This window comes from Mycetomoellerius zeteki, unplaced genomic scaffold (assembly GCF_001594055.1).
Source record: "Mycetomoellerius zeteki isolate Tzet28-1 unplaced genomic scaffold, Tzet1.0 scaffold93, whole genome shotgun sequence".
NCBI classification, from domain to species: Eukaryota; Metazoa; Arthropoda; class Insecta; order Hymenoptera; family Formicidae; genus Mycetomoellerius; species Mycetomoellerius zeteki.
In genome coordinates, this window is record NW_017257968.1 from 806064 (window position 1) to 833284 (window position 27221).

The 27221-nt window shown below is 30.9% G+C and overlaps 3 protein-coding genes across 10 annotated transcripts; 2 read left to right on the plus strand and 1 right to left on the minus strand.

The window, feature by feature from the left end:
- Nucleotides 1-354: 354 nt before the first annotated feature.
- On the minus strand, nucleotides 355-1919 carry LOC108730503 (uncharacterized). 3 transcript variants are annotated; one of them, XM_018460236.1, is made up of 4 exons: nucleotides 1835-1919; nucleotides 1315-1545; nucleotides 1021-1154; nucleotides 355-749 (listed from the first exon to the last, which is right to left on the minus strand). In XM_018460236.1, the coding sequence occupies exons 3-4, from the start codon at nucleotides 1084-1086 to the stop codon at nucleotides 417-419; spliced, it is 399 nt and encodes a 132-aa protein (XP_018315738.1). In that variant the 5' UTR covers nucleotides 1087-1154; nucleotides 1315-1545; nucleotides 1835-1919; the 3' UTR covers nucleotides 355-416. The 3 variants fall into 3 exon arrangements, with proteins under 3 accessions (XP_018315738.1, XP_018315737.1, XP_018315736.1); XM_018460235.1 differs by having other exon boundaries at nucleotides 1315-1548; XM_018460234.1 differs by having other exon boundaries at nucleotides 1315-1560.
- A 1124-nt stretch (nucleotides 1920-3043) lies between these two features.
- Nucleotides 3044-11722, plus strand: NKAIN (Sodium/potassium-transporting ATPase subunit beta-1-interacting protein). Of its 2 annotated transcripts, XM_018460327.1 has the most exons (7): nucleotides 3044-3415; nucleotides 4468-4605; nucleotides 5043-5123; nucleotides 5201-5392; nucleotides 5529-5589; nucleotides 7203-7859; nucleotides 10670-11722. In XM_018460327.1, exons 1-7 carry the CDS (start codon nucleotides 3362-3364, stop codon nucleotides 11482-11484), a joined length of 1998 nt encoding a protein of 665 aa, XP_018315829.1. In that variant the 5' UTR covers nucleotides 3044-3361; the 3' UTR covers nucleotides 11485-11722. The 2 variants fall into 2 exon arrangements, with proteins under 2 accessions (XP_018315829.1, XP_018315830.1); XM_018460328.1 differs by lacking the exon at nucleotides 7203-7859.
- Nucleotides 11723-14475: 2753 nt separating this feature from the next.
- On the plus strand, nucleotides 14476-23200 carry GLS (glutaminase). 5 transcript variants are annotated; one of them, XM_018460213.1, is made up of 14 exons: nucleotides 14476-14537; nucleotides 14913-14996; nucleotides 16321-16418; nucleotides 18273-18308; nucleotides 18762-18861; nucleotides 18959-19104; nucleotides 19355-19728; nucleotides 19915-20195; nucleotides 20536-20712; nucleotides 21031-21191; nucleotides 21537-21662; nucleotides 21885-22025; nucleotides 22490-22817; nucleotides 22988-23200. In XM_018460213.1, exons 2-13 carry the CDS (start codon nucleotides 14922-14924, stop codon nucleotides 22662-22664), a joined length of 1890 nt encoding a protein of 629 aa, XP_018315715.1. In that variant the 5' UTR covers nucleotides 14476-14537; nucleotides 14913-14921; the 3' UTR covers nucleotides 22665-22817; nucleotides 22988-23200. The 5 variants fall into 5 exon arrangements, with proteins under 5 accessions (XP_018315715.1, XP_018315716.1, XP_018315718.1 ...); XM_018460214.1 differs by lacking the exon at nucleotides 18273-18308; XM_018460217.1 differs by lacking the exons at nucleotides 14476-14537; nucleotides 14913-14996; nucleotides 16321-16418; nucleotides 18273-18308 and adding exons at nucleotides 17546-17813; nucleotides 18096-18202.
- Nucleotides 23201-27221: the final 4021 nt, after the last annotated feature.

The following is a 27221-nucleotide window of genomic DNA, read 5'->3' on the forward strand; positions in this document are numbered from 1 at the left end:
TTTTTAAGAAAATAGATTTTCTGTTAATAAAAATTCAAAAAATATTTGTCTTTACCTCTTTTTTATCCATCTCATCAAATATATAAAATATTTAATTATATCAAAAGTACTGTATACTATATTTGTTTAAATTTGTCTCTCTTATAAAGTATTATTAAATTTTATGTTCGCAAATTTAAAATTACTTCATAATTTTAATAAATTTAGTATACATTTATTACATACTTCTTTGTATATTTTTTATATTTCTCATAAATTATACAACACCTTTTACAAAGCGCAAAATATGTCATAGTTAAACAAAATTGGTAAAGTAATTTTTTGTGTATATACATATTGTAATTTTATTGTTTATTTGATCTTGTTAAAAATTATTTTAACTTTAATCATTTTTACTAATTGCCACAAAGTTTAACTTATTGGCCCATAAAAAAGCTTGACATTGAATCGGATAACAAAACATCGTAATGACCGTTTTCGGAACATCCGGTGAATAGGAGTCTCGCGGTTTCATAGTTGATGTTCACGCGGTTATGGAAGACCAATTTAAGCTCGTATCTGCCGGGAAGTTCGCGATAAATCGAAAGATTCATGCGATGAAGTTTTGTGGCTACCGTACATTCCAGTTCGCTGGCAAATGTGCCCACTAGGCTCATATAATCGTAGTACTCTTGGCAATCCGAAATGTTCCATTCAGCAATCACGAACGGACCGTACTCGCGCCAATTGTCCTTAATGTACTGCACAACCTATCAAATGATTCATAGCTGTTATATATGTCGTCATATATCAATTACCGCCTGTGTTACTATCAAGTTGACATCATAAAAAATAATATTTATATGGTAGCAATATATGGTATATCCACGCGTTTTAACTAATTAACCTTTGTCTGCCGTCACGAAACGATTCTATTTTTAACTTCGTTGCAATCAATCAATAATATTTGTGATATTTCACATGTAGCGAATTTCATGTTTATCTAGTTACAATATTTACAGTTAAATTACAGTAACTGACCATAGCTCGGAGCGATTGATGCTCTTCCTCGTTTCGCCACAAAATATAGCTGATCGCTCTAAACATGCAATTGCCATCTCCATATATCTTCCGCACGCGAAACGTGCCCTCGTTACACCTTAATAGAGCCGTATCTTCGAGGAATCCAAAGCATACATATTATTAATCACAAATTTAACATTAAATACGCAATAATCAGATTTTTAAAAATATGAATATTTTTGTAATAAAAATAAATTTCAGAATCAAATAGCTACGTTTATTGTTAAATACTCATGTTACTTGACCAGTTACCTTTTTTAAATGCTTGAAATCGTCTACTTTTACACTTTCTGCAAATACACTTTGTAGTTCGCTTTGAAATTTTTGTGCTGGAAACCCAGCAGATTTGCCATGCAGAATCACGTTTGCTTGTCTGAGCTTTCGAAAATTTGCCAATTTTGGAATCTCCTCGATCAAAGAAATGTTTTGCTTCTTTGAGATTCTGTCTTTTTTCATTCTCGAGTAATGTGCGGTGATCGCAATCTTCTGAAAATGACCTTTATGATCCATTTTATAATTACTCTCTATATACAATCTTTTTTTTCGGGAAAATAAGAGAGATTCATGGTGTCTTTAATTAAAATTACATAATACGCATAAAATCGAGAAACAAGTTCCCTTTCGATAAAATATAAATAAAGGTTATCAGAAATCTATCTTCTACATGTAATTACAAGAATAATTACTATGCTTTTATAATAATTTTTCTATTATCTAATGCTAAGCAAATAATCTTTTTATAATCTTTTAATAATTTTAAATATGTTGCTACCGTTTTTGAAGATACGTGTGCAGAAGTAAAACCACGAGAAGCACGGAAGACAAAGAATTTTTAGTAGTTTTGATAATCTTGACGTTAGAATGTTAGAAGCTTAATTTGGCTTCAAAGATAAGGCGGCCTCATAAATAACGATTATTAATTATTCGTGAATTTTCGCATTATAACAATTTCTACATTGTGTTATAATAAGTAATAATTATGTAAATTCTTTTGGAGTAAATTATAAATTAAATACGATGTGTACACATGTTTTGGACATTTCGTAGCTTGAACGTAACAATTTATGATTATCGATTATCGAATATAGTTGTTCGTTCAGTTTTCTTAAATATTTCCGTAAACTTTTAGCACCCAAACGAATAATTTTAATCGTTTTGATCGAACGAGAAAGAATGAAGAAAACAAAATATAAAAAAATATTGAAAACAAATAGATTTAAAAAATACAGTTTTAAATAAATTTTATAACTAAATATATTTTAAGTTTGTGTGTGAGTGGCAAGAATAATAAATAGTATATAAAAAATTAAATTTAATTAATTATATTGTCAATTATAGCAAGAGTTATTTTTTGCTCTTTTTTCTTAAAAAAATTTAGATATTTAATTACAATTAATAAATTTCTATATTGAAGTATTTATGTATAAAGACGGTTTATAAAATTAATAATGCTTGAATGATATTTCGAATCAATTATTTCTTAATGAATACCAAATTGTACTTGAATATTCACTTTCCTGTAATAAAACAAGTGTTTGAGTATTCGAATATTACTTGGTGAGTGCAAGAACATTTTAGTGAATGGATATTTAGGTATTTGGGTCAATCATGTCCGGTTCATATCATTAATTCTACTTTAGACACACTCCTTTCTCGATGGCGGGAAAATTCGTATTTATAGTTTGGCAGACCTGCTCATAACATTATCGCAGCACTATCGATACATACAGCACGATTTCGACCTACACTTACAAATTTATAACTTTTACTTTTTACTTTTTTTAATACAAATTTTCGCATTACTGGATTAAAATTTTAATTCTCTGCACCTAAATCCATGTCTTTTTTTTCTTCTTAAGAGCGTTGCATATTTATATTATCTCTAATCGAATAGAATCGAATAGAGATGCATAGCTCGGCCTCGACAAAGCAACACGTTATTTCGTCCAGCTGCCACGATGTCGAGGGAGGGGAGGTAAATTTCTTACACGTGCCGCGGTGGTGGCAGTCGTTCACCAACCGTGACAAAACGAGCGTGCTCCGGTTGCCTGGCTACGCCTAGCTACGAGCGCACGGTGCATGCCACTTGCTGCGGTCGTAGGTTCACACACAGTGATACCGCGCGGTAGGGAGGGTAGAACAAGTGTTTCAGTCGAGCAACAAACAGGGGAAAAGCAAAAGATGGCGATGGTGCATCGTAACGTGCCGCAGTAGTGATGCAGTGCGAGCGAGTGCCGTCGTTATTTGCTCCGATCGTACCGTGCGAGATCGCTCGTTGAGCGGAGCGCGGCCAAATGACATGGGAATTTGCAGCAGAAGGCATTTTCTACTGACAATATGCAGCCTGCAACTAGTGAGTGCATATTAATCCGGATGTGTACGCCAACTTTCGATTCGATCGTAACGTCTGGCTATAAATTGTTCCTATATACGTATTTGTGCATGACTTTATCTGTACAGATCGAGTCACATGTCTTTTTTTTTCTTTCGGATTCCTCGATTGTGATATGATGCATTAGTCACGTTATTCTGTGATGAGCGACGCGCACTTAAACAGCGTCCATTAGGAGAACCGAAGAAGAGCCGTTACCACATTTTTCTTATCGATTCACAGATATTGTTTTATCGTATCGACCTGGGTCACGCGGTTTATCTCGAAGAATTTCCCTAAAAGGGATTTTTATATTGCGATTTCATTATATCATTTGATAGTCGTAGCTCTGATAATATTGGATCAATTGCACTTAATTGCATTTTTTAATGTATTCTACCATGCTACGAGTGACTTGTTTTTTGTGTCAAAAGTGTAAGAAAGTAATTGTAATAAAGAATAATGAACGTTTAAATTTCTTCTTTGGAATGTTAGAAGACTTTCTCTGTTGGGGAATGTTATAATATCAAATTATAATATATTCATGTAACGATTTTAAAATTTAAAATTTGATATATATATAAATTAATAAATTAAAAATATATAGAAAATAAATTTATTAAGTTTAATAAATAAATTTTAATATCGTATATTTATACTTTTTATATCTAATTTTTTAATTAACAGAGACATTTGAATTATGTCTTATATTTTAAAATATATTATAAAATGTCGACTCCATATCAATTTTTGAGTTTTATTAATTAAAACAATATTCTAAAATAAATCTGTCCATAAAGAAGTTTAGTAAATTAAGAGTTTTGAAACAATCTTTCGTGTAACTGTGTAGCGCCTTTAAATGCTATGACTCAGAATGACTAATTAACTAAGTATATAGAACGTAGGGCAATTGCCATAGTTTAAGAACGCTCACAAAAGGAATTAACAGAAATTGAAATGTTGTCGCGTATTACTTCACGCTTTTGTTGGATGCTTTTATGTTATGATGTAATCTATTTTATTCTTGCTTTCAGATTACCACTATAGAACGTCAAGTTTTCGACTTTTTGGGATTTATGTGGGCTCCGATACTGGTCAACTTTTTCAACATTATCTTCGTAATTCTAGGATTCTTCGGGGCCTTTCAATATAGACCTAAATATATCATATCGGTAAGTAATTATTTTTATATATAGTATAAAAAAGATCTTTATAAATATTTCAATAAGAATAATTTATATTCTATTATGTAAAAATTTAACAAAAAACAGTTTAATCAAAACATACAAAGACGTGTTTTTTCTATATATTTTTACTAATTATTAATTGAATGAGTTATTTATTTCTATTAAAATAACTATGATTCTTGTTTTAGTATTGTATATGGAATACATTATGGTTAGGATGGAACATATTTATCATATGCTTTTATCTCAAAAGATATTTATAAATATTTCAATAAGAATAATTTAAATTCTATTATGTAAAAATTTAACAAAAAACAGTTTAATCAAAACATACAAAGACGTGTTTTTTCTATATATTTTTACTAATTATTAATTGAATGAGTTATTTATTTCTATTAAAATAACTATGATTCTTGTTTTAGTATTGTATATGGAATACATTATGGTTAGGATGGAACATATTTATCATATGCTTTTATCTCAATGTAGGGATACTGGACAAAGTAAGTAGACTTATGTATAAATACAACGTGAATTATTGTGTACATAATGGATATAATATTTTAACATTATTTTTCAGAATAGCGATATTCTTAATCTTGGTACTGGTAGCTTTTCATGGTGGTATATAAATGGACCAGGTTGCAAAGCTGTTTACGATGTGACCGAACCAGAGCTTTTTCGACCTGCACGACCTACTAATGTAACAGACTGCGTGCTGGATTACGAAGTGATAGAAATTTTACATGCTGCGACGCAATGTATTCTAGGTGTAAGTAAAGAGTTAATTACTATACATTATCATAATACATTATCATAATGACTGTGTAGATTTTATTATTATATTGTTATACATTATATTATATACATTATATAGTTCCAGAGTTCATCTATTTTACACATTTCAGTTTATGGCAATTGTTGGCGGAATTTGTCTCAGTAAAGTGTTCCTTGAGGAAGATGATAGCTGTGAGTATATTTAGTATCGCATATATATGTATATTAAGTTTAAATGATTCATAATTTCTGTCCTAAATTACAAAGAAAATTTCAAAAGAAAAATACGTTCTTTTAATTTATGTTTGAATTTTTTGTTTACAAGAATTAAGATTTACCAATATAAGTTGAATTGTGATTGTACGACAGAAAGTATTATTTTACTTTTGAAACTTCTTTCGTATATCAGAATGTAGTCAAGTATACTTGAAAGTTTTATGTTCAAGATTTTAGTGACATTGGATATATTTCAGTTGTAATATTTTAAAAGATACGTATAATACTTAAAATAAGAATTAATGATTTTTACACTTTACTGGCTTGTGGTTTATGATAAGCAATTGGAGAGAGGTTATTATTAGAACAGTATATTTGATAAGAAAATGTTTGGGAACTGAATACCATTCTATATGTATTTAAAGAAATTAAAAGTGACAAGCCATGATACTTTTTTATTTATAATTTTTTACAATTTGTTTTTATGATTATTGTTAATTTAAATATTCCAGCAATAGTTACATAATTATAAAGAGTACAGATTATTGATTATCATGAGATTATTAATTATCTATTTTTTAAATGTAAATTTAGTACATTTTGAAGAACGTAAAAGTTGTGTTAGTCTTATATAAACGCTAGATTTTTATTATTTTAGACATACTTTGTCATATTATATTTCGAATATACATATATTCCTAATTGCACAGTAATGTACACTTTAAATTTGCATAAAACTCCAGGAATTTATCACCGCTGATAGGAATACATTTTTTAAACTTTAAATAATAAGAAATTAGATAATCTTTAATAATTCCTAATTACGTACATATAAGTACACGCGATTATTTATTATTGCTTGAAAAGAGGGTTGTCGGTTACAGTTGATTTCATTGGTGGATTTGATCCTCCATTTTGGTAAGTCCGCTTAATCATGTTCATCAATTGCACGCCATACATATTTGTCTATCCTTTGGCACGAGTAAATAATTTTTTATAGTATAATCATAAAGCTATAGAATGTAAATTAAGTTTAAATATACAGGGTGTTTTCAAATTCGCGCTCGTGAAGTACAAGACGTGAAACTTTATGCACTTGTACTTCGCGGGTGTGAATTTGAAAACACCCTGTATATGTAGCGATGTAAAACTTTTTGCATCTTGAGTAATTTGTATCAGTAATCTTTGGTAATTTGTATCTATTATTATTATTATTATTATTATTGCCATATGATATTATTCAAATAGCGTTTCTTTATCTTCGCATGAACGGAATGGTGTTGTTTCTTAATACAATACGGTATAATTTTTTTTAGCCAAGAATATTGCAAATACAATTATAAAGGCACAGCAAAATTAAGCAGACTATGCCATGTAATAGAACCAAATATTACAACCAAAGATTTCAAGATAGGACATTTGTTCTTCATGAAATGTTAGGGAAAAAAGTTTGGCTGTAACATAATGACATCTCTGGCGTTATTTGTCACGTATTCGCTTCTTCGATGAATTCGTTAATGCATTGCTTATTTCCGATTCGTCGTCAGCGGATTTCATCTAATGTGATGGATTCTTGGATGATATTTCAGTTGACTTTGTTGGAGGTGATGACTTTGGGTTGGCAGGCCACACACCGTTGCATCCTATGTACGTTAGCTACTCGGCTCTTCCACCACCTGCCTACTCCCTCAAAAATTCCGCTCAAAATAATTACCCAACCAGCACAGCTAGCTCTCACCAATCTGCCTATCGCGAGTCGAGCTTTCCAAAACGTAGCGGCGAGAAGCTGTTAGGCGGTGGTACCGCGCGCGGCAAAAGCAACGTCGTCGGTTTCAAGAACGACACGGTCCGTAGTAACAGCAGTCGTTCATCCAGCCGCGATTTTCAGAACGTAGATTACTCGATTGATTACTTGAACCCGGTGGACCATTTGCAGCGACCCGTCTCGCCCGTATACGACGAATATGATTCGTTGGACAGCGCCGCTAAGCTGAGATTTCAGAAAAACAGGCTATACTATTTGCATTCGTCGAGATACAGTCCGGTCGCGCGTATCAAGTGCCGCCAAGTCGCGGCGAAGCAAACCAGGAATCCCGTCAAACCCCGCGTCTTCGTCGATCATGTACGCGATCAACCACTGAGATCGTTTTACTCCGATCCGAGATTGGCCGTTGATCAAGCACCGAGCGAACACGACAGGTCATCTCAGTCGAAACGAGACAGTCGACCATTGTCCCTGTACGCGAGTAACTTCTGAAACGGGATCTTCCGCTTTTATACACGATTGTTTAAAGTACTTGTGTTAAAATTGATGACACTTTCTTTAAGTACGATTGGCAGATAGAAATCGCCCGCACAAGTTCTTGTCTTCTGCTCTCTTATAGCGAGAAGAGTAACGAAAGTTAGTTTACACAAACTTCTATACTACCGCGTATGGTGTCCATTCATGCGGTACGTGTAATATTATAATTCCTATACTTGCCAAATAGACAGAACAATTAGTGTAACTATAGCCCTTAGATGCCTTCTCCTTTGGCAATTTTCATCGATCTAAATTACGAGTTGTGTGTCGTTACATAACGTGTTACTAATATTTATTGATGGTGTTCTTCGTATTTTGCATCGAAATAATCGACTAATGTCGAACTGTGTGTTCAATAGCGTTTGTTCGTTCGTACGAGCAATTAACGCAGTGTGACTTACCTACTAATTCATAAATGTTGCATATCTATATGTGGGATGATTCGAAATAATTATTCTTCGTTATCTTCATCACTTAATACATACAAATAAATAATTAAGTTAAGATTAATATCAATGTGCTGTATTGGTGCAAGACAGGATTAATTTTGGACTAATACTATCTTCAATCATCATCTTAATGCTAATAAGATTAATGGAGAGCGTGAGAAGCTAGAAAAGAAGTTACTAATTTAGATACATTTATTTGTACAGAAACAGTTAAGAAGAGTGGAGTTAAGAGGAGTTAAGTGTGAATCATCTTGTACATGATTCACTTACACATACTGCTCGTGCTCTACGCATAAATTGATACGTCTTGGTATATTTACTGTGATATGTATAGAAACTGTGTTAAGATCACGCGAAATATTTATCGTTTTATAAATGTACGAGTTTGATTAGCGATATCTCGAAAATTGTATGCATTGGAAGACTTTAATGCACACTACGTAGAGAAAAATATTGGCAAAACATAGCGTGACTGGAACGTACCTAGACGTGAAATACCTATCGCTTTATCAGGTTTTTTAAATTTATGCAAGAAAACGCTTGACAGTTGACGGAAGCTATTATGTTTTATTATAATATTATATTTCTAGATTCTCCTTAAGTCGAGATTAAATTAATACATTTCTATTATACAGAACTCTGTCGTACGCTACGTGTGCACATGAATGAATAGGGGTTTTAAGCTGGTACTCTGAAACGATTAGACTGCATTTAATTAGTTTATTTTACAGCTCAGTTGTAGGTCATTGACCCAGTGCTATGAAGAGTTTTTTTATTTTATTAAAATATTTAAAGAAACTTAAACGGGGAAGCGGCATGTTACGATTTCCCTTTGTTTAGTAGTGCATGTAATAGGTGTGGTTTCTTCTTTTTTTGTATTTTCAATTTAGTAGAGTCAAGTATTTTTATTACCTGAAAGCCTTTGTACTCGTTTTCATAGAAAGTATCTAAGTGTATAGATTTCTCTGTTATGTATGGACTTAATTGAGATTTCTTTACGTATAAAATTTCAGATATTCTTTTTGGCAGTATAGTTATAAAAGAATCTTATCTGTTTTGTGACGTTTCACATGTGAATGACTGATTTTTTGCGTTATATTATAATTTAATAAGAAATCTGAAGTGATATCACGAAAAATACATTTTTAGCGGATTAGCTTTTGACGTAAAAAGTAGTATGTAGCTAAATGCCGATCATAAAAAAAGACTGCTAAGTGAAAAATAGGTATATCTTAAAGCAGCTTAAATTCTACGAAAAACAGATCATTATACATATATTTACATAAATTAGATACTTTATTTTATCGAATATAACGAATGCGTTATATGTAATACTTTATCTTTGATTTGAAATACATAATATTTTATTTATAGAGCATAATAATAGAGATAAAAATTATGTTATTTATATGTGTAATATTGTATATACTTATTTTTGTTTGCGTAGAACTTACATAAAGAAATTAGATAATAACATTTATTTATTAGATAAGGAATATTACTATTGTCTATTTGGATGACTATTTATTTATTAAATATGAAATATTAATGTCCCTTTTTATTTAGATTCTAAAAAAGATTCAAATAAAGAGAAACGTTGAGTACGACGCAAAGTTTTTTTGTCACTTCAGATTTAATATTTCTAATCAAGTACAGTCTCTATTGAGCATCTTTCAAGTTTGTTACAGAATATTTATATTTTTTTTAAGTACGTCATATAATCAGTTTTGTATTTAACCACTGTATCACGTTATTTACTTTGGCGCAGTTAATTGGGAACAATAAATATGCAACGTCGCTACTCGCTTGCTTTTTTATTTATTAACCCTTCACTCTTCTTTCTTTTCCTTTTCTAACAATTTCCTACTGTGCGGTTTTTGGGATACTTTTTTTTCATTTTTTCTACATTTCTTAGTTGTTATTATATTTTTGGTTCTAAATATTTAGCATCTTTTAAAAATTGTTGAGATATATTTTAAAGTAATTACTATTTTTGCAGGGAAATCATTTTGATTAAAGAAAATTAATTATTATCAATACAATTATTTAATGGAAAGATATGGATATAAGGACTACAGTTTTAGAATGCAAATACAATTAACTGCAATAAAAAGAAAATAGAATAATACGGTTTAGTTATGAAATAATGAGATCGTTATGAATTGTTTTAACAAAATGATAAATTCCATTTTTCTTTTTGATCAGTGATCATCAATCATTTGATCATTATGAGTGGTCAGACAAAAAAAGAGTTGGATTGATCGTAGAATCTGATTGCCTCTTTCTCTGTCTGTTTCCTTGACAGTACGAACTAAACGAAAGAAGAAGCAGCCACGACCGCTATATAGCATCGAATATTCGCAACCCGAACCACCGGTGCAGGATGACAGTGTATCACCGAAACCGATGACGCCGCGCCGGGTGAAGCGACGTTCCGTGATCTCGCGGGATAGCACGCGACGTTCCAACACACGGCGCAGCTCAGTACGTCAATCGCGCCGCAAGAACCCGGTGAACCGCATCATGGACCATCAGGAGAGCCTGTACGCAAACACGGTCACACCCTGCATCGGTAACTTGACGAACCAGAATGTCAGCTCACTATCGCAAGGTACGCTCAACTACGACAGGATCGCAGTTGGCTGGGACCGTGAACGGAACGCCGATCGAAACTGGCAGTCGGAGGCGGTGAACATAGCAGTATCATCGCCGGTTCTGTGGTCGCCAGTCACCCAAGACTCCTCCAACAACTATTCGAACGCTTCGCCTAGCTTCCCGGCCGATCAGAGCCCGCCCGCTGGTTGGGACCATCAGCATCCGACCACCAGCTCCACCCGCAATCTCACCGACAACTGGCAGTCGTCGCCTGGCGAGCTGAACCCAATGCAGTGGCAAGGTCAAAGCAATCCTACGTTTCAGCAAACCAGCACGCAAAGTCTGAACGGCGAGGACATGGAGGAGTTGTACAGCAATCGGCCAGCCAGCGCTAGGTCTAGCTATAGCAATTATCACGGCGTTAGAGCGACACCACAGGTGCCTAATCGCACTGATGTTGTCAGACAAAGCCAGCGACAGTTCGTCCTCAGTGGACCGCCCGCTTATCAGGATACGGTGATCTGATATTGACCTGGCATAGTCTGAGGTGTACGCCTTGCATTCAAGCCAATGTCAAGATAATTTTATTGCAAGCGATAAAATTGGCCTTATACAATCGTTTGTTATTTATCAGATACAGTAAGTGAGATAATCAATCATAGGTAGAATGAGTAGATAACGTTCATCTTCATGAATGAAAATGGCACTATTTTTGGTAGCGCTAGTCGCGCACGCGACACTTTCGGTTCAACAAAAACAAAAATATGAAGACTTTAAAAAAATCACAGTAATATGTAATATGTATTATTTCCTTATTGTCCGTATTTCAAGTTATAATAATTTCAAACAGTTGCTTTAACTATTTCAATAATTATATCATAGTTAAAATGACTGTTTGACAATTAACTAATGGTATGAAAAGGAGCAAGTGTTGTGATTTCGCCGACTTAAAAGCTTTACTTGATATGAATTGATGCGATAGATCTCTACTAGTGTTGCATCGTGTTGTATTATAAACGTAACATCTATAGGTAACTTTACTTAAAGACTTGAAGAGCTGTTATTCACTCTCTTCGGTCGTTTCGCAATATTATTCTAAAGATATCCAAGTGGTATACGTTTACATTATTTGCCGATTTAGTATAGACAATAGACGACGATTGACGATAAGTTCATACAGTCGACATGATATGAAATTATCTTTAAAGTGGCGTAAGTCAACCTTTAAATAATTTCATTAAATATAAATTGATCCACAGGTCTTGCAATATATGTACGTATATTAAACTTACGCCATTTTCGAGGTAGACAATGAAGATTGCCTTCACTCTCAGGATTGATCTATCCAACTGTGTGTGAAATTAGTGTACTTAAGAAGTTTAAAACAGATCAAAATCATAATAGCGTTAGAATTTTTACATGTTTCCTTTTCTTTTTCTTTTTTTTTTTGTTAAAAAGTTCTTTTTAGGAATTTTACACTTATATCATCTTCATCCTATTTATATTATAGAATTAAGGATCCTCTTATTCTGCGCATAAAATCAAAAGCTCATCGCGTTTGTAAATATAGATGTATAATCACTCATCACTTTTGAAAGCGTATTATCGATAACACTATACAATGACGTAATTTTATTAATAGTTCTTTTTAAATACGATCAGAACGGCTTACGCCATTTTGGACACTGTAAGGCAATACGAAATTAAAAGGTATTCGCCTTTTTGAGATTTGTGACGTTTTTAAATTAATTTTTTACAATTTATACAACACATTTATATTTGGACACTTATATGTACATTTGAGCATATATGATTATGCGACAGTCTTCCAAATCTTAGAAGATAAAAATTGATGCGATTCATCTTTGTGTGCAAATGACAAATAGTGACTTATAGAATAATAATGACAGCATTATACTGCGTGCAATACTACACGTATGTAATACAATATCAGTGCACTGTTTTATGAAGTTATGAAATAATATAGTTATTCATATATTGTCTAACAAATTGAAATTGACTTCGGCGCGCCTAAGTTAATCCTATTTAACTCATACATATGCCATTTTGCTCAAGAAGTTCTTATTTTTGAGATTCTGTTAAAATTTGGACTTTTCCAAAGTGCCAAAAAGTCATTTTAGTAGTAAAATTTTAATTTATTTTTATTGCTCTGCCATAAAAAGATGGTAATTGTCAAAAAAAATTGATTAAGACTTTCATTTTCTGTGTGAATTTAAAAAAATTTACATTGTACAAAATATTTTTCTTTATTTTTTCTTCATCTTTCTTCATCTATTAAAGACATAATTCTTTTATTGCTTATGTCTTTCATGCTAGAAGTGTTGGTTCGTCTATAAGTACGAGAATTAGAAAGGAGATAGAAACCAAAGTGTTAAATATCAATATATAAGTAAGATCTATTAACTTTAAAACTGCCTCACCTATTCTGGTTATTGTACAATTTAGATTTAATTCTGAGACTTGTTGGATTAAATGAAATGTCAGTTACTTCATACTGATTATACTCATAAAAATCTCATAATTTTCTAATTGTATAACATTTGAATTAGATGAGTATATTTACAAATATAGTAGAATAGCTTCACATACAGCATCCCTTTTTCTGTAACTCTTAACGACTTAATGTCGATATCGTTATAGTCGTTGCGCAGATATTTTATATGGTGAAAAAGCTGCGCAACGACACGTAATGATATCGACATTGTCGTTAGAAGTTACAGAATAGGGCCCCAGCTATCTTATCGATTGCAAAACATATTTATATTGCATAGCGCAATTATATCGGTGCACTTTGTTTTATTAAGATGCCTTCTCGTATGTCGCAGTTCGCATTACTTATCGCATCATGCAGTTTTAAATGATAGAAATTTAGAGATAATTGTTTGGATTACGTACAATTATTCAGTATAAGAAATTACAATCGAGAGATTTACAATTATTATACAATATATTATATCATTATGTAACAATTGCAAGACAATAAATGATAAGTGTTCATTACCCTATTTTTCAATTTCAATAATCCGTATAATTAATTTTTCTTTCTACATTGTTCTATCGTTTAAAATTATATTATATATAGAAAATATTATGTTTATTCTTATATAGCACAGAAGCTTGCAGCAATGTTACTGCAACATTTACAGTGTTACTACAATATTGCTGGTTTTAATTTTATTTTAAGTAATGATATTATTCGTTTTATTTTTGTTGTGCAATATATAGCATAAATTTAAGTAATCGAAGTGTATGCTTGTGATATGTCAAAATTATTTTATGTATATACAGGCAGACTTTCTTCGAGATAATATTGATACCATTTCATGGTTTTGCTTCCTACGAAATAAGTCGTAGCCAATTATACGCCGACCGACGAACCTTTGACATTATCTGGATTAGCTATAGCGAAATTTTATACCATCCCTAAATCGCGCATGTCCCGCCGGCCGGCCTTCCCTGCCTTCTGTGCGACCCTCAATGCAGTAGACACTGGCTGCCGGGACGCTGAGGGTCGTCTTCCGCTAGCGACATCGTTGTCGCAGACAAAATTGCAACTGGTGATTATTTTGACGATATCAATTGAGAATTTATTAAGCAACTAAATCTTAGAGTTGAGAAAGTTATATCTTAAAGTATGGATCAAATAGTATAGGAATAAGCGAGCATTTTGCGTTTTAAAGTGCAAAACGGTGGATTCGTTGCGATATTGATCAGAAAATTTGAGCCTTCAAAAGGGAATTTTATTTGGTCAAATATTGACGTGTAAGATCTAAACTGCAAATTGAAACATCTTACTTTCAAACGGAGCAGTTCATTATTTTTTAAAATTATTTTTTCGTATTGTTTATATTCTGAATTAATTGCGGTTATTTTAAATTACTGTCATCGAATAAAATTTTGGAAAATTATTAGTGAGTGTTTTAACATTGAAGGTGGTAGTGATGCAAGGTGTCAGGATGCTGAAGCTCGTGAGAATCGGAGGAAACGGGCTCAGAAGATTGCATTGTACTAACAGGGTAAGAATATTTCGTGTAAAATATAAAGATTTAAAAGCGACATTAAATAACAGAAATTCCCAAAATATACATTCATTCAAACGCTAGTACCTAAATATTAAACATGGCGTTTACGGAAGAGTATTACGCAATAATGGAAATATACTTAAAATTCGTTATTAATCATTAAGCTATACAATCATTAAGCTATATTAGATCTATTTGTTACGTTATGATTTAGATTTACGCTCTTAAGGTGTATCGTGAAAGAAAGACGACTGATTCTCGTCGACTACAACCACGTGGATAGCGGCAATGGCCTATATCGGAGACAAAAATACATACTTTGACATATAGCTTTCATACGTTTATTATGCCAACAAGACACTCGATTTAGACTAGTGCACGATAAATTGCCGATAATTACTAAGAATAATATAATTAATACGTACTATAATTATTCGACCGTTTTATAATTATATTTTTAACTGTGATCATATTATAATCAAATTATAATATATTATATAATATATTAATAAGTTTACATTCAAATTATGTCTCGAAGTTTAAATTCAAATTATGTCTCGAAAAAATTCACAATAATTATATCTTGAAAGTTATTAAAAAACACTTGTTTATTTATTTATTTATTTTCCGTAGTTCTTAAGAAATCCGAATTTTATTTTTAACGAAACATATGTATCACTAAGATATAAGAAGCTTATGATTAATATCGATTATATAACAAGATGTGCAGCAAGAGTGACCTTTCAGAGACGAATCTTGCTTTCTAATCTAGTCTGGCTTTCAATTCTCATTACGTCTATGTATACAAGCAATTCTAACTGATCCGAATTAAAGTACACGTGACAGGTTTCCGCTTAGAGTACTATGATGTTGATTCATCGGAAGATCAATACAGAGCTAGCTGCCTAGCAACCAATGCGATCTCTCTTATACGACCACCTCAAAATGCTTAATTCAGAAACTGTTCTAACAGAATCTATTTAGAACAGTAATAGTTTCCCGGCGACACAAATATATTTTAACATGTGAACAGTTTTATTATAAAATTTAAATTTGATGAAGAAATAAGCAACTATATATTGAATTAAATATATAATTTCTGTGAAATTAAATTTCATCTATTTCTTAATATAAATATAATTATAAATTTCGAAAATCTGTACGTTTCTATGCTATGTTGAACAATAACTATAATTGTCAACTGTAGTTTTATAATCATATATTTTTTTAGAGATTCGCTGTTTAATTTTATGCAATTGGAAATAGTTATAATTTTCTTTCCTAATAATTACCATACTAGATATCTATTATTTTATAGAAACGTGCTGCTATATCAGCATCCACGAGACTCGAAAAATCAAAGTACTTGGATACCGCTGTTGGAGCTGCAGCGAAATTAGAACATTCTCAAACACGGTAAGAAATATCTTTACATTATTAGTTTAATTCTTAAGAAGAATTAAAAAATGTGGAAAGGTGTCAACGAATTGATAAATCTTTTTACAAACTATTTTTCTAATAATAATATTCTTTTTATACAAATATGTAACGCAAGAATTCCTTTCGACATCTTTAATCACTCGGTCGCCTGTAGAAACATAAACGTAACGTAACACTGAAACGCGTCACTTGAACTCGAACGAATGCGTAAATGTGATAACTTGCGATCGTTTTCTATAGGAGGCATAGTGATCATAGTGCAACTACTTTATCGATGTGGTATCGTACACCACGATTTATTGACCTATCGCAATTGTTAGGTCGAGCGTTGTTATTGTCTATCATTTAAGCGCGGTCAGCAATATATGATTTCTCAGATCGTGATTTTATCTGTCGCTGAACTGAAGCAGAGGAATCTCTTGAGATCGCGAAATAAAATGTTATAAATTGTAAAATATTCTGAAAATGGTAAATTTTTTGTGGTAATATTAGTCAGTGTTTCTTTCACCCGGAATTACTAAAATCAGAACAATGGACGATTTCGAATTCAGTGGTCATTACATCGACGATGATTTCAAAGAATTACCATTAAGAGCGTTTCGGTAAGATTATCTTACTCCTAAGAATCTCTAATTAATATGGTTACCTATTTGCTAGAATGAATTAGAATTTTGAAGCTTTGCTACAACATATATATTAAACATGTCATTAAACATTAATCCCTTTATAAAAGAATTCTTTTATGGAAAAACAAATTAAATTTAAGAGTCATCTAGAAAAAAATGAAAAGCAGTACAAAGAAAGACAAAAATAAAAACGATTTTAAAGTAAACTCAGATTTTATAGAAAAATAGATTCTTGACTTTACAATATAAATATTTCCAATATTTTTTAAATTAATTTATCTCTTTTAATGTGGTTTTAAATAAAAATTTTTATTAAATATTGTACATATATTTAATACTTTAATCATTGTATATAGTATCAAATTCGTGTGTGCATCTACAATGAATCTTAAACATAAATTCTCTTTCGATCAGTTGATCCTTCCATCTTTTCCTCATACAGAGCTTCCTATTTTAGCTTTAATCAACTCTAATATACTAAGTAAGTATTTGTTACTGGTTTCTGTTTGTTGCAATTATTCACCATCGAATGCAAATTGTACGTAGCTTCTGATTCCTAAGATGTCATCTGTTCCAATCTGACGCAAATCAAGATATTTTAAGATGTATTTGTACATCTGTGGGGGGTAAACGAAGGTCGAAAACTTATTTTTTTTCTCGGTTATAAGAACCCCCCCGGTAATATCTGCGACTGAGTAATCTTGTAACCAGTCAGCAAAACGTTTCTTCAGAATCTGCGCAAGAAGTCAGTTACATTTAATAAGGCTTTGTAAATTTTTTTGAATTGTATTATGTAAAGAAAGCTAGAATATTATGTTTGTGATGTGCGTAATAAAAGTTGAATTAAACGAAATTTAACGAGACATAAAAAATTATAATTAATATCGGAGAGACTTATAATTACATTTTGCTGATTTTTAACAATAAAACAATTTACGAAGTTAAAATAAAGTTTTAAAGAACGACAATCACTATGCCTTACATCGAAGCAATCGATTGCGATTCCAAAGAAACTTCTAATCTTCAGTTGGCTAAACTTTCCGAAGATTACGCGATTAAATCGAAAATTGCGTGTTCGATCTGGGTAGAGAAGAAAAATGATCAGTCCACCCGGATGTTGGCGCGCTTTCTTAGGTAACAATCGCATTAACAATTATTATTGTCATCACTAATGCAGAATCGTTTGTCTTGCTTTTCATTACAGCGACTACAGCTTCATTCATGACAGCCACTATATGTAGTGAGTACTATGCGCTATATCAATGCATGGTGTGGTATAAATACCTTATTAACAGCACAGCATTTAATATTCCGTGCATTTCGTCAATTATAATTTCATTAAACATGATAACTTTATATCTGACCTTTTGTTAATTTTGTATTAAAATAATCAATTTTATCATCATTTTGCTTATAATATTTAGTGCATGAAGTTTTATTCTTATCTTCGTAAACGCGCGATGATTTATAAATAAAAAATAGAATGCGTTTATTTTACAATATCTAAGCAATATAAGAAAACTTAAATAAAATAGTAAATGTAATAATTTATGTCTATGATTTTGTTATTTATGATTAAAAATATAGAAGAATAATGGAGAAAAAAATATCCGTTGACTATATTAGCGCATTGTTCTCAAACACGTTATTTACTATTATTTAATAATTAATATTTATACATAATATTTTACAGCACTCGGGATCAAGATCAAGCAACAAACGCCGAAGATGTTTTATTTGATATGTTTAAGAACGAGGAGACTGGTCTTATATCAGTGGGAGAGTTTTTAGCTGTATGTATGATGTAACATATTTTCATAGAGATATATGTATATTCGTGAATTAATCATTAAACAATAAAAATTTACATTTAAATTAAATCTGTTTAAGGCTTTAAGGATAACCGGCTTACGGAAGAACGATCCTCGACTTCAGGAATTTACGGACAATCTTAAGAAAGAGCACATCAAGAATAGCGATCGCACTAAAGCTATATCACATGAAACACAGAAGTTAGATAGAGAACAATTCAGAAGGTAAATCTATAATTTCAAAAAGTACTTCATGTATATATTTTAAGTATTTATATTTAATATTATATTAAATATATCACATATTTATATTTAAAAACGCGAAATTACTTACTTTTACTAGATATTCTTTATATTGAAAATATATAATTTTGTTTGTATAATGTTTAAATATTAAGGAAGAAAAACCTAGTTTGTAAATATTTACGATGAATATAACAATATCTTTAATGCCTCACTTTTTTTCTTTTTTTAGAATTATAAATCCCAATATCGTTCTGATCTCGCGAGCATTCAGACACCAGTTCATAATTCCCGATTGGTCAGGTTTTACGAAGCACATCGAGGATTTTTATTGGAAATGCAAAACGAACACCGAGGGCAAGGTCGCCTCCTATATACCGCAGTTAGCCAGAATGAACCCGGAATATTGGGGCGTATCCGTGTGCACCATCGACGGTCAGCGATTTAGTATTGGCGATACCTCAATACCGTTCACCCTTCAAAGTTGCAGCAAACCTTTGACCTATGCAATAGCCTTGGACAGGCTGGGTCCAGAAGTGGTGCATCAATACGTTGGTCAAGAACCGTCCGGTAGAAATTTTAACGAGCTTGTACTCGATTATGGCAGTGAGTATTAATCAATTAATGCAATTCGAATAATAATAAAAATAATGAATAAATTAAATTAATGTAAATTTAAAAATTAGAAAAAACTAACAAGTATGCAAATAATATTTTAAATTTTGCTTTATTTAAAAAATTTTTACTTATTTTCTGATTTATTAACTTCTGACATAAATGATATGTTTATAGAGAAGCCACACAATCCAATGATTAATGCCGGCGCGATATTGATCTGCTCACTTTTGAAAACATTAATTAAGCCGGAAATGGGCTTAGCAGAGAAATTCGATTTCACGATGAATTGTTTCAAGAGATTGGCCGGTGGTGAGAATCTCGGCTTTAACAACGCCGTTTTCCTATCGGAGCGAGAGGCAGCTGACCGAAATTATGCTTTAGGATTTTACATGAGGGAGCACAAATGTTATCCAGAAAAAACAAATTTGCAGGAAGTTATGGATTTCTATTTTCAGGTAAATATTTCTTTTCTATATGTAATTATATTAAAACAATCTAAAATTAAAATACGTTTTTTCCAATTATTAAGAATAAGAATTAAGATTTAAAAAAAATAAGAATAAAAATTGAAATTTTAGGACTACGTGATAATATATCATTTTTATACCTTTATAAAATGAAAATCTTCTTTACATTTTTAAAGACATGCAACATATCAGCATAACTTTTTTTTAGTATAATTCGTGTTATGTCTTTCAATTTCACAATATCAGAACAAACCACGTCTATTTCTATTTCTATAACAACTCTTGCGTAAGCAATATTCTAACAATGAATGTTATTCTTATTGGCAAGTGCTGTGCTATGGAAGCAAATTGCGAGACGATGGCGGTAATGGCAGCCACTTTAGCAAACGGAGGTATTTGTCCAGTTACCGAAGAGAAGGTCCTAAAACCGGACAGTGTTCGCGATGTTCTGAGTCTTATGCACAGTTGCGGCATGTACGACTATAGTGGTCAATTTGCGTTCAAAGTGAGTTAAAACAGATAAATATACACGTGAATGCTTGTGTAATATCTTTGGAAATTTAAATAATACTCGTAAATAATTCAAACAACACACACAAAATTAAAAAATTAATGCACTCTCAGATCTCCATAACAAGCAATTGTATTTCAATAATTATTATAATTTAGTATAAAAATTTGCTGTGTGTTATTTAATTATATATTAGTTAATATACTTTACAATTTGGTACAAATAATTTATCTACTGTCCGTATGATGCCAATAACATCAACGTAAAACTTAGAATCATTGCTACATCGAAGAACACTATATTTTATTTTAGGTTGGCATACCGGCGAAATCCGGTGTATCAGGAAGTCTTCTCGTGGTAATTCCAAATGTCATGGGAATTTGCACGTGGTCGCCACCTTTGGATCCACTCGGCAATTCCTGTCGTGGTGTGCAGTTCTGCGAGGAACTCGTGCACGAATTTAACTTTCATAGGTGACGATACAGTTAATTGAAAATCAAATTATCTAAAAGATAAAGGAAATCGTTCAGTGAATATGAAAAATTATTTTATCTTTAAGTTGTTTTTTCTTTTAATTAAATATTTGACATAATTTTAAAATTTAAATATACTACGTAGATATTTTTATATACATAAAATATTGTTTTTATATACATGTTTTTATATACATAAAATATTGTTTTAAATTTGTCTTAATTTTCTATTTCTTGTAATTTTGTGTCATTGATATAGACATCACACAATCGAAACTGGAACTTCTTTTTCTTTATTCTGTCTTTTTTTTTTGTGTTGTTCAGTTATTTCATATATGACTACAGGTATGACAATTTGAAGCACGCAACGAATAAGAGAGATCCTAGACGGCACAAATACGAAACGAAAGGTCTCTCGATCGTTAATCTTCTGTTTAGTGCTGCCAGTGGTGATGTCACAGCGATGAGAAGGTAAGATACTCCTTTAAGAACCTGTTTAATGAAGATGAACGTGTAGACTTCTGTTGTGCGTTTTTTATCATATAATATTTTTGTATTTGAAAAAATTTGAACTATTAACATGACCTGTTAACGTGAACTATTAACGTAAAATAACGAAGGCGAAGCAATCTAACGTTTTAGAAGATTACAATTACATTAGTTTTGATTATTATCAAACGCTTGTAATTTCAGACATCGATTGAGTGGGATGGACATGACACTGTCAGATTACGATGGCAGAACCGCATTGCATTTAGCTGCTAGCGAAGGTCATCTAGATTGCGTCGAGTTTCTAATCGAACATTGCGGAGTCCCACATGATCCCAAGGATAGGTACGACATGAGTTGTTTCAAGATCAAGTTACAATGATTATTTTAACAATTTAGTGTATTATGATAGCACATTTTTACCGACTATTATTACGAATAATTAATCTTTTACGATTGTTTCAAAGCACACTTTATTTTACATCTAAAATAAAAAAGATTATACATTTCCTCTTTTCTTCTAATCTTTATTTATAAATTATTTAATACATTCAAAGTTAATGTTTTCTAAATTAAAATTTAATTACTCTTTGCACTTTTTTTAATAATTTCTTTAATTGTGATATTTTCTATTTATACCAGAATTAGTTTTTATATATTTCTTTGCTTTTATATTTTTACGTTTTAATGTTTTTGATTTAATGATATTAGCGGATTAAATAAAAGTAAAAATTGTATGTGTTTGCTTTGACAAACATATACAATTTATTTTTTTCATGCAGCTGCATTTGAAAATATTGTATGTTTAGATGGGGTAAACGACCAGTCGACGAAGCTGAAACTTTCGGGCACATGCAGGTGGTGGAATATTTGAACAACTACGCTCTCGTTCATAAGACCGAGTTAGAGAACAAACAGGACGAGTGTATCGATGATGACAACGAGTCGTGTCGTAAACCACCGGAAACGGCAGTGCAGCCGTGAATAATAATATAAGCGATGACGAATTTACACAAAACTGGAGTGAATCGAGGGTGAGGGTGGGAACATCAAGGACCTATATGAGAGCTGTTGAGTAGAGGAAGACGTGAGACAACGTATCGATCGTAGTAATAGCAAAATGAGGTCGCAAACAAAGTACGTTTTTATTCTATAATATAATAAGAATATGTTAAAATGTTATATTATTTAAATGGTACTACACGCATATAATATAGAATTATTCTAGGATTATTTTTATAATAATTATTTACAATTAATGAACACATATTTTTCATTCAACAATTTTAATACAAAAAAATTTACAGCCTTATGGACAATAACGAGGAACAATAATTTTCTCATTTTTTGGATCTATGACCTCGTTCCACTTCGCGCGATAGAGTTATCTCAGCATTGAGCAACACGCTCAGTATCAGATTAAGAATAACTGTGATTAATATTACGTCTCTTTTCCATGATTTAGTTTAGTATTAAAAGACCATAAAGTTTGTTTTATCATTTCATTAATTTATATTTTACTTCCATTTCATCCTTTGTTATGACTTATACATATTTATATTTGCTCTTTAAAGATACACTTCGATATTTCTTCATACTTTGAATGTAAATGCAATAGAAATTTCCAATTTACATATCAAATCAATAAAAGTACAAACCAAGTGTTGTCTGGTTCATAAGTTTGAAATATTTTTAGTTCGGTCTTTAGGTAGAATGTTTGATACCCTTGGCCTTTGGTAAAATGTTTTTTATTGGTTATTTACTTAATAGATCACAAAAGACAGCGCGCTTTACATTGCAATTTTGAGTACATGAGCCATTTTCTGATTATACTATTTATTATATTACGTGTGACAAGGCAGAAATGATTTCTTTTGTCTTTTCATACAAGAAAAAGTGTATTCCAGAGATAAATTTTTTTATTAATTTGTTCGATAAGAACAATGTATTTTGGGCGATGAAACAGCAAAATATATTAACACAAAAAAGTTTGTGCCTAAAATAAGAATCATGAAAATTGAAAAATTTAAATAAATAGGGTGAATACACTGTCTGTGGCTACCTTAAGCATTTCTATAATTTTAAGAATTTTTTTTTTAAATACTACATAAAAAGGAAATACTATATACTTAAATACATTGTTTAATTGTCTTAGTTTTTAATATTCAAAAAAGTTTTAAGGAAAAAAGCTAATGTATAATGAAAAAGTTAAATAGTTACAAAAATTCTATTTTACACCATTTTTGGCCACCTATATACCTGCTATCATTACGAGGCTGACTACTAATTACTTGATGGCTACTAGTATTGTCTGCTATACTTGTGTCATATGTAGTTATTGATAAATTATTCTACTTACCGTTTCGGGGATTCTTATCGTTTTTGACAAGATGACTATACTTATATTCCGTATAAAATAATTTTTTTATAATATGAAAAAGGAAATGTGAGGTTACTTGTCACATTATTAAACAAGAGAAATAATTGCAATGCGCATGTGTTGTGATTGCTGCGCACTAGAGCTAACCAAAATTAGAAGAATCTAATAAACAGTGAAGGTGGTCAAAATGGGTGCAGTGGCCACAAACGGTGCATTCACCCTATAGACTGGTTAATAAATGTAAGTTGTTTATAAGAAATATTCAATTTTTCATATTCAATTTTTCCGTTTTTTACTTTCTCTTTTTTTCTCATGTTTAAATCTATTTAATTTAAATAATATAAAAATAATTTTTAAAGATGTTGAAGATACATTATTTCGACACAGTGGCGCTTATTACTTCTCCAATTACTCGAAATAATAATTTATTTTTCTACACTGGTACATAAATACACGGATAATGAGCCAATCGGGAAAAACAGATGTTATCTCGTAGAGATTCTTCGTAACAAATCGTTCGTGAATCGTGTATTAAACATATCTTTCTAAGTGTGTTTTCTTAGTAGTTTTAAAGGTTCTTCGATGACATGGAATCGACAGTATATCCGTCTTATAGAGAGAAATACGTACTATTTCGCAAGTCAATATCAGAGAAACTTTTGAAAAGGATTACTTTATACAATATCTTAATGCATATAACATTTTATTATAAAAAAATGTCTCACTTTTCCTCACTGTATTTTTAATATATATAAAATATACGTGTATGTTAAAAACTAGTTATATTTACCTTTTGTGATTTTTTTATCTGTCGTTTTGAGAAGAATAGATAATCTATGAAGATAATTTTTATGTCATTGACCATGAAGAATTTGGCATTGATGTGAGAAACGGAATGCTACTACATATATAATCTATCTCTTCCGCGTATATCATCTACTATGATATATAGAATAACATATACTTTGTTTCCATAGATAAATAGTTAAACGGATAACGCCAATTCCGCGTGCAGTTATGTAATTCTTTCTCAATGTATGAGCGAGTACTCCGTATCGCTATACTGTTGTTATTGCGCTATATAAATGTACCGACAAATGTAAAAAGGCTGGAAAAGTCAATTTTTCGCAAATGCGTTAACTAACGATTACGCTAACGTAGCGATTATATGTATAGTCTACGTATGTTAGATGACTATTTTCGCAATGAATTAGTTAGGATCGCTTTGCGTAGAGAAAAATCTGATCTTATATTTTGATGAAATGGACAAAAAATGACAATAACATTATTATACACATATGAGAACATAATTTTAATATGAGAGATGGAAATATAATTCCGTAAAAAACTTTTCGTAAAAGAATTTATGCAACATAAAACTATTTCTAATACATTTTGAAAGATAATAATTTTTTACATGATCCATTCGTGAGAATTAGTTACAGTATTAGTGCAAAATAAGTTTCATGAAAAACCTTTACATATTTTTCTATGATTGTATATATCGTAACATTAACATTTATGTACGTGGTTGCGCCGTGGTTTTTAATTAAATAATTGTTAAAAGAAATTGAATTATCTCATACTTCTTATTTCTAAAAAGATTTCATTTGTAAGTAGTTGGTAAGTAATTCGTGTAATTTTTCAATCCAAATCAAGTGTTACATCCATCTCTGTACTTGTTTGTTTATGAAATAAAGTATAAAATAAAAATAATCTCTACTCTATTTATTGTAAATATTACATTTGTTTTTTAATATTAATAATGTTCAATTAATAATAATAATAAATATTAATAATAATTATATAATTCAATCTGTAGATATTAATAGTTTCGTTGTTTATTATAAATATTTATAACGTTAATAACATATTATACGTAATTTAGAAATATTAAAAATTAATTATGTGTATTTAATTTTAAATTATAAAGACAATGAAAATATAAAATTTCACGAATAATTGAATACGTAAAAAAATATTGTTCATTATTTATATATTTAAGATGTTAAAATTTTATTTCTGATATTTCTATTAATTAATGATGAATGTATCGATCAGATTATTATTAAGTACACATACCGATAATGGAGTAATACATATAACGAATAGATCGATAAATAAATATAAAGGTTTCATACTTTCATAATATCAATGCATGAATATACAATTAACTAAGACTAGAAAGACGTAATAAATAATAATATTAAAAAATGAAGATTGGCTTTGTGACCTTGACATTGCAATATCAGTGATTTTATGCACTACGTCAAACACGTTATACGAGCGCTAATGGGCGTCAAGCAAGCGCGAATAATAATCGTTGCAATTTAGACAAGTCGTAACAAAAAGTTATTATACTAATGGTTGGAACAGTTTATGTTTATTTAGTTGGAATAAGTTGCACTAAAAAAGATGCATTCACGTAAGTACAATAAATGAATAAGTCGTACGACAACCGGTTATTAATTAAAGAAACTGCATTGTAATTATAAAATGTTAAGATCAAAATCTCAATCTCCATTTTTCAAAATTAATGAAAACTATCAAATATGAATAAAAATCTTTAAAAAGTTTATATTAATGACGAAGATAAATACATATTTAAAGTATATTTTAGTAATTGTTGAAATTTCGTTTTCAGATTACATATATTAGTACATTGCGAGTAGTACTAACGGGATCTGTAGCTAAAAGTGAAAATATTTACCTTTTTCTTGTATTTTAGAGTGAAAATATCATGCTAAATCCGCGAAGTTAACTCCATATTTTCAATTTTGGTTTTTTAGTGTAAAAATTGTAGAACTCTTTTTTATTTTTATAAGGAACGGTAGAATTATGAAAAGTGCTACTAGAACTGTCTTTTTTTTTATTAATAGACTGTCATGCTAACTTCGCAGACCCCACTTTTGGCTATCCGTAAAGTTAAAATGACATTCTATAAATATGAAAGAAATAATAAAAGTTTCAATAATATTTTTCAGAGAGAGAGAGAGAGAGAGAGAGAGAGAGACAGTTCTGCACTAAAAGAAAAGATTGGCTGTTGCAGCAAATTAGATGGTAAAATATGGCATGGCACTTCTAATTGGCTGCAGCAGTCAATTTTTGGTTGCGTTAGCCAATCGAAATCCTATACTGACATTGCGGATAGGCTAACGCAA

Coding starts and splice junctions, on each gene's coding strand:
- LOC108730503 (XM_018460236.1), bottom strand. CDS start 1,086: ATGTTTAGAGCGATCAGCTATATTTTGTGGCGAAACGAGGAAGAGCAT. Junction 750..1,020: donor ATCAATCGCTCCGAGCTATG/GTCAGTTACTGT, acceptor ATCATTTGATAG/GTTGTGCAGTACATTAAGGA.
- NKAIN (XM_018460327.1), top strand. CDS start 3,362: ATGGGAATTTGCAGCAGAAGGCATTTTCTACTGACAATATGCAGCCTG. Junction 4,606..5,042: donor GACCTAAATATATCATATCG/GTAAGTAATTAT, acceptor TTCTTGTTTTAG/TATTGTATATGGAATACATT. Junction 5,393..5,528: donor CGACGCAATGTATTCTAGGT/GTAAGTAAAGAG, acceptor TACACATTTCAG/TTTATGGCAATTGTTGGCGG.
- GLS (XM_018460213.1), top strand. CDS start 14,922: ATGCAAGGTGTCAGGATGCTGAAGCTCGTGAGAATCGGAGGAAACGGG. Junction 21,663..21,884: donor GATGTCACAGCGATGAGAAG/GTAAGATACTCC, acceptor TTGTAATTTCAG/ACATCGATTGAGTGGGATGG. Junction 22,026..22,489: donor CCACATGATCCCAAGGATAG/GTACGACATGAG, acceptor TTGTATGTTTAG/ATGGGGTAAACGACCAGTCG.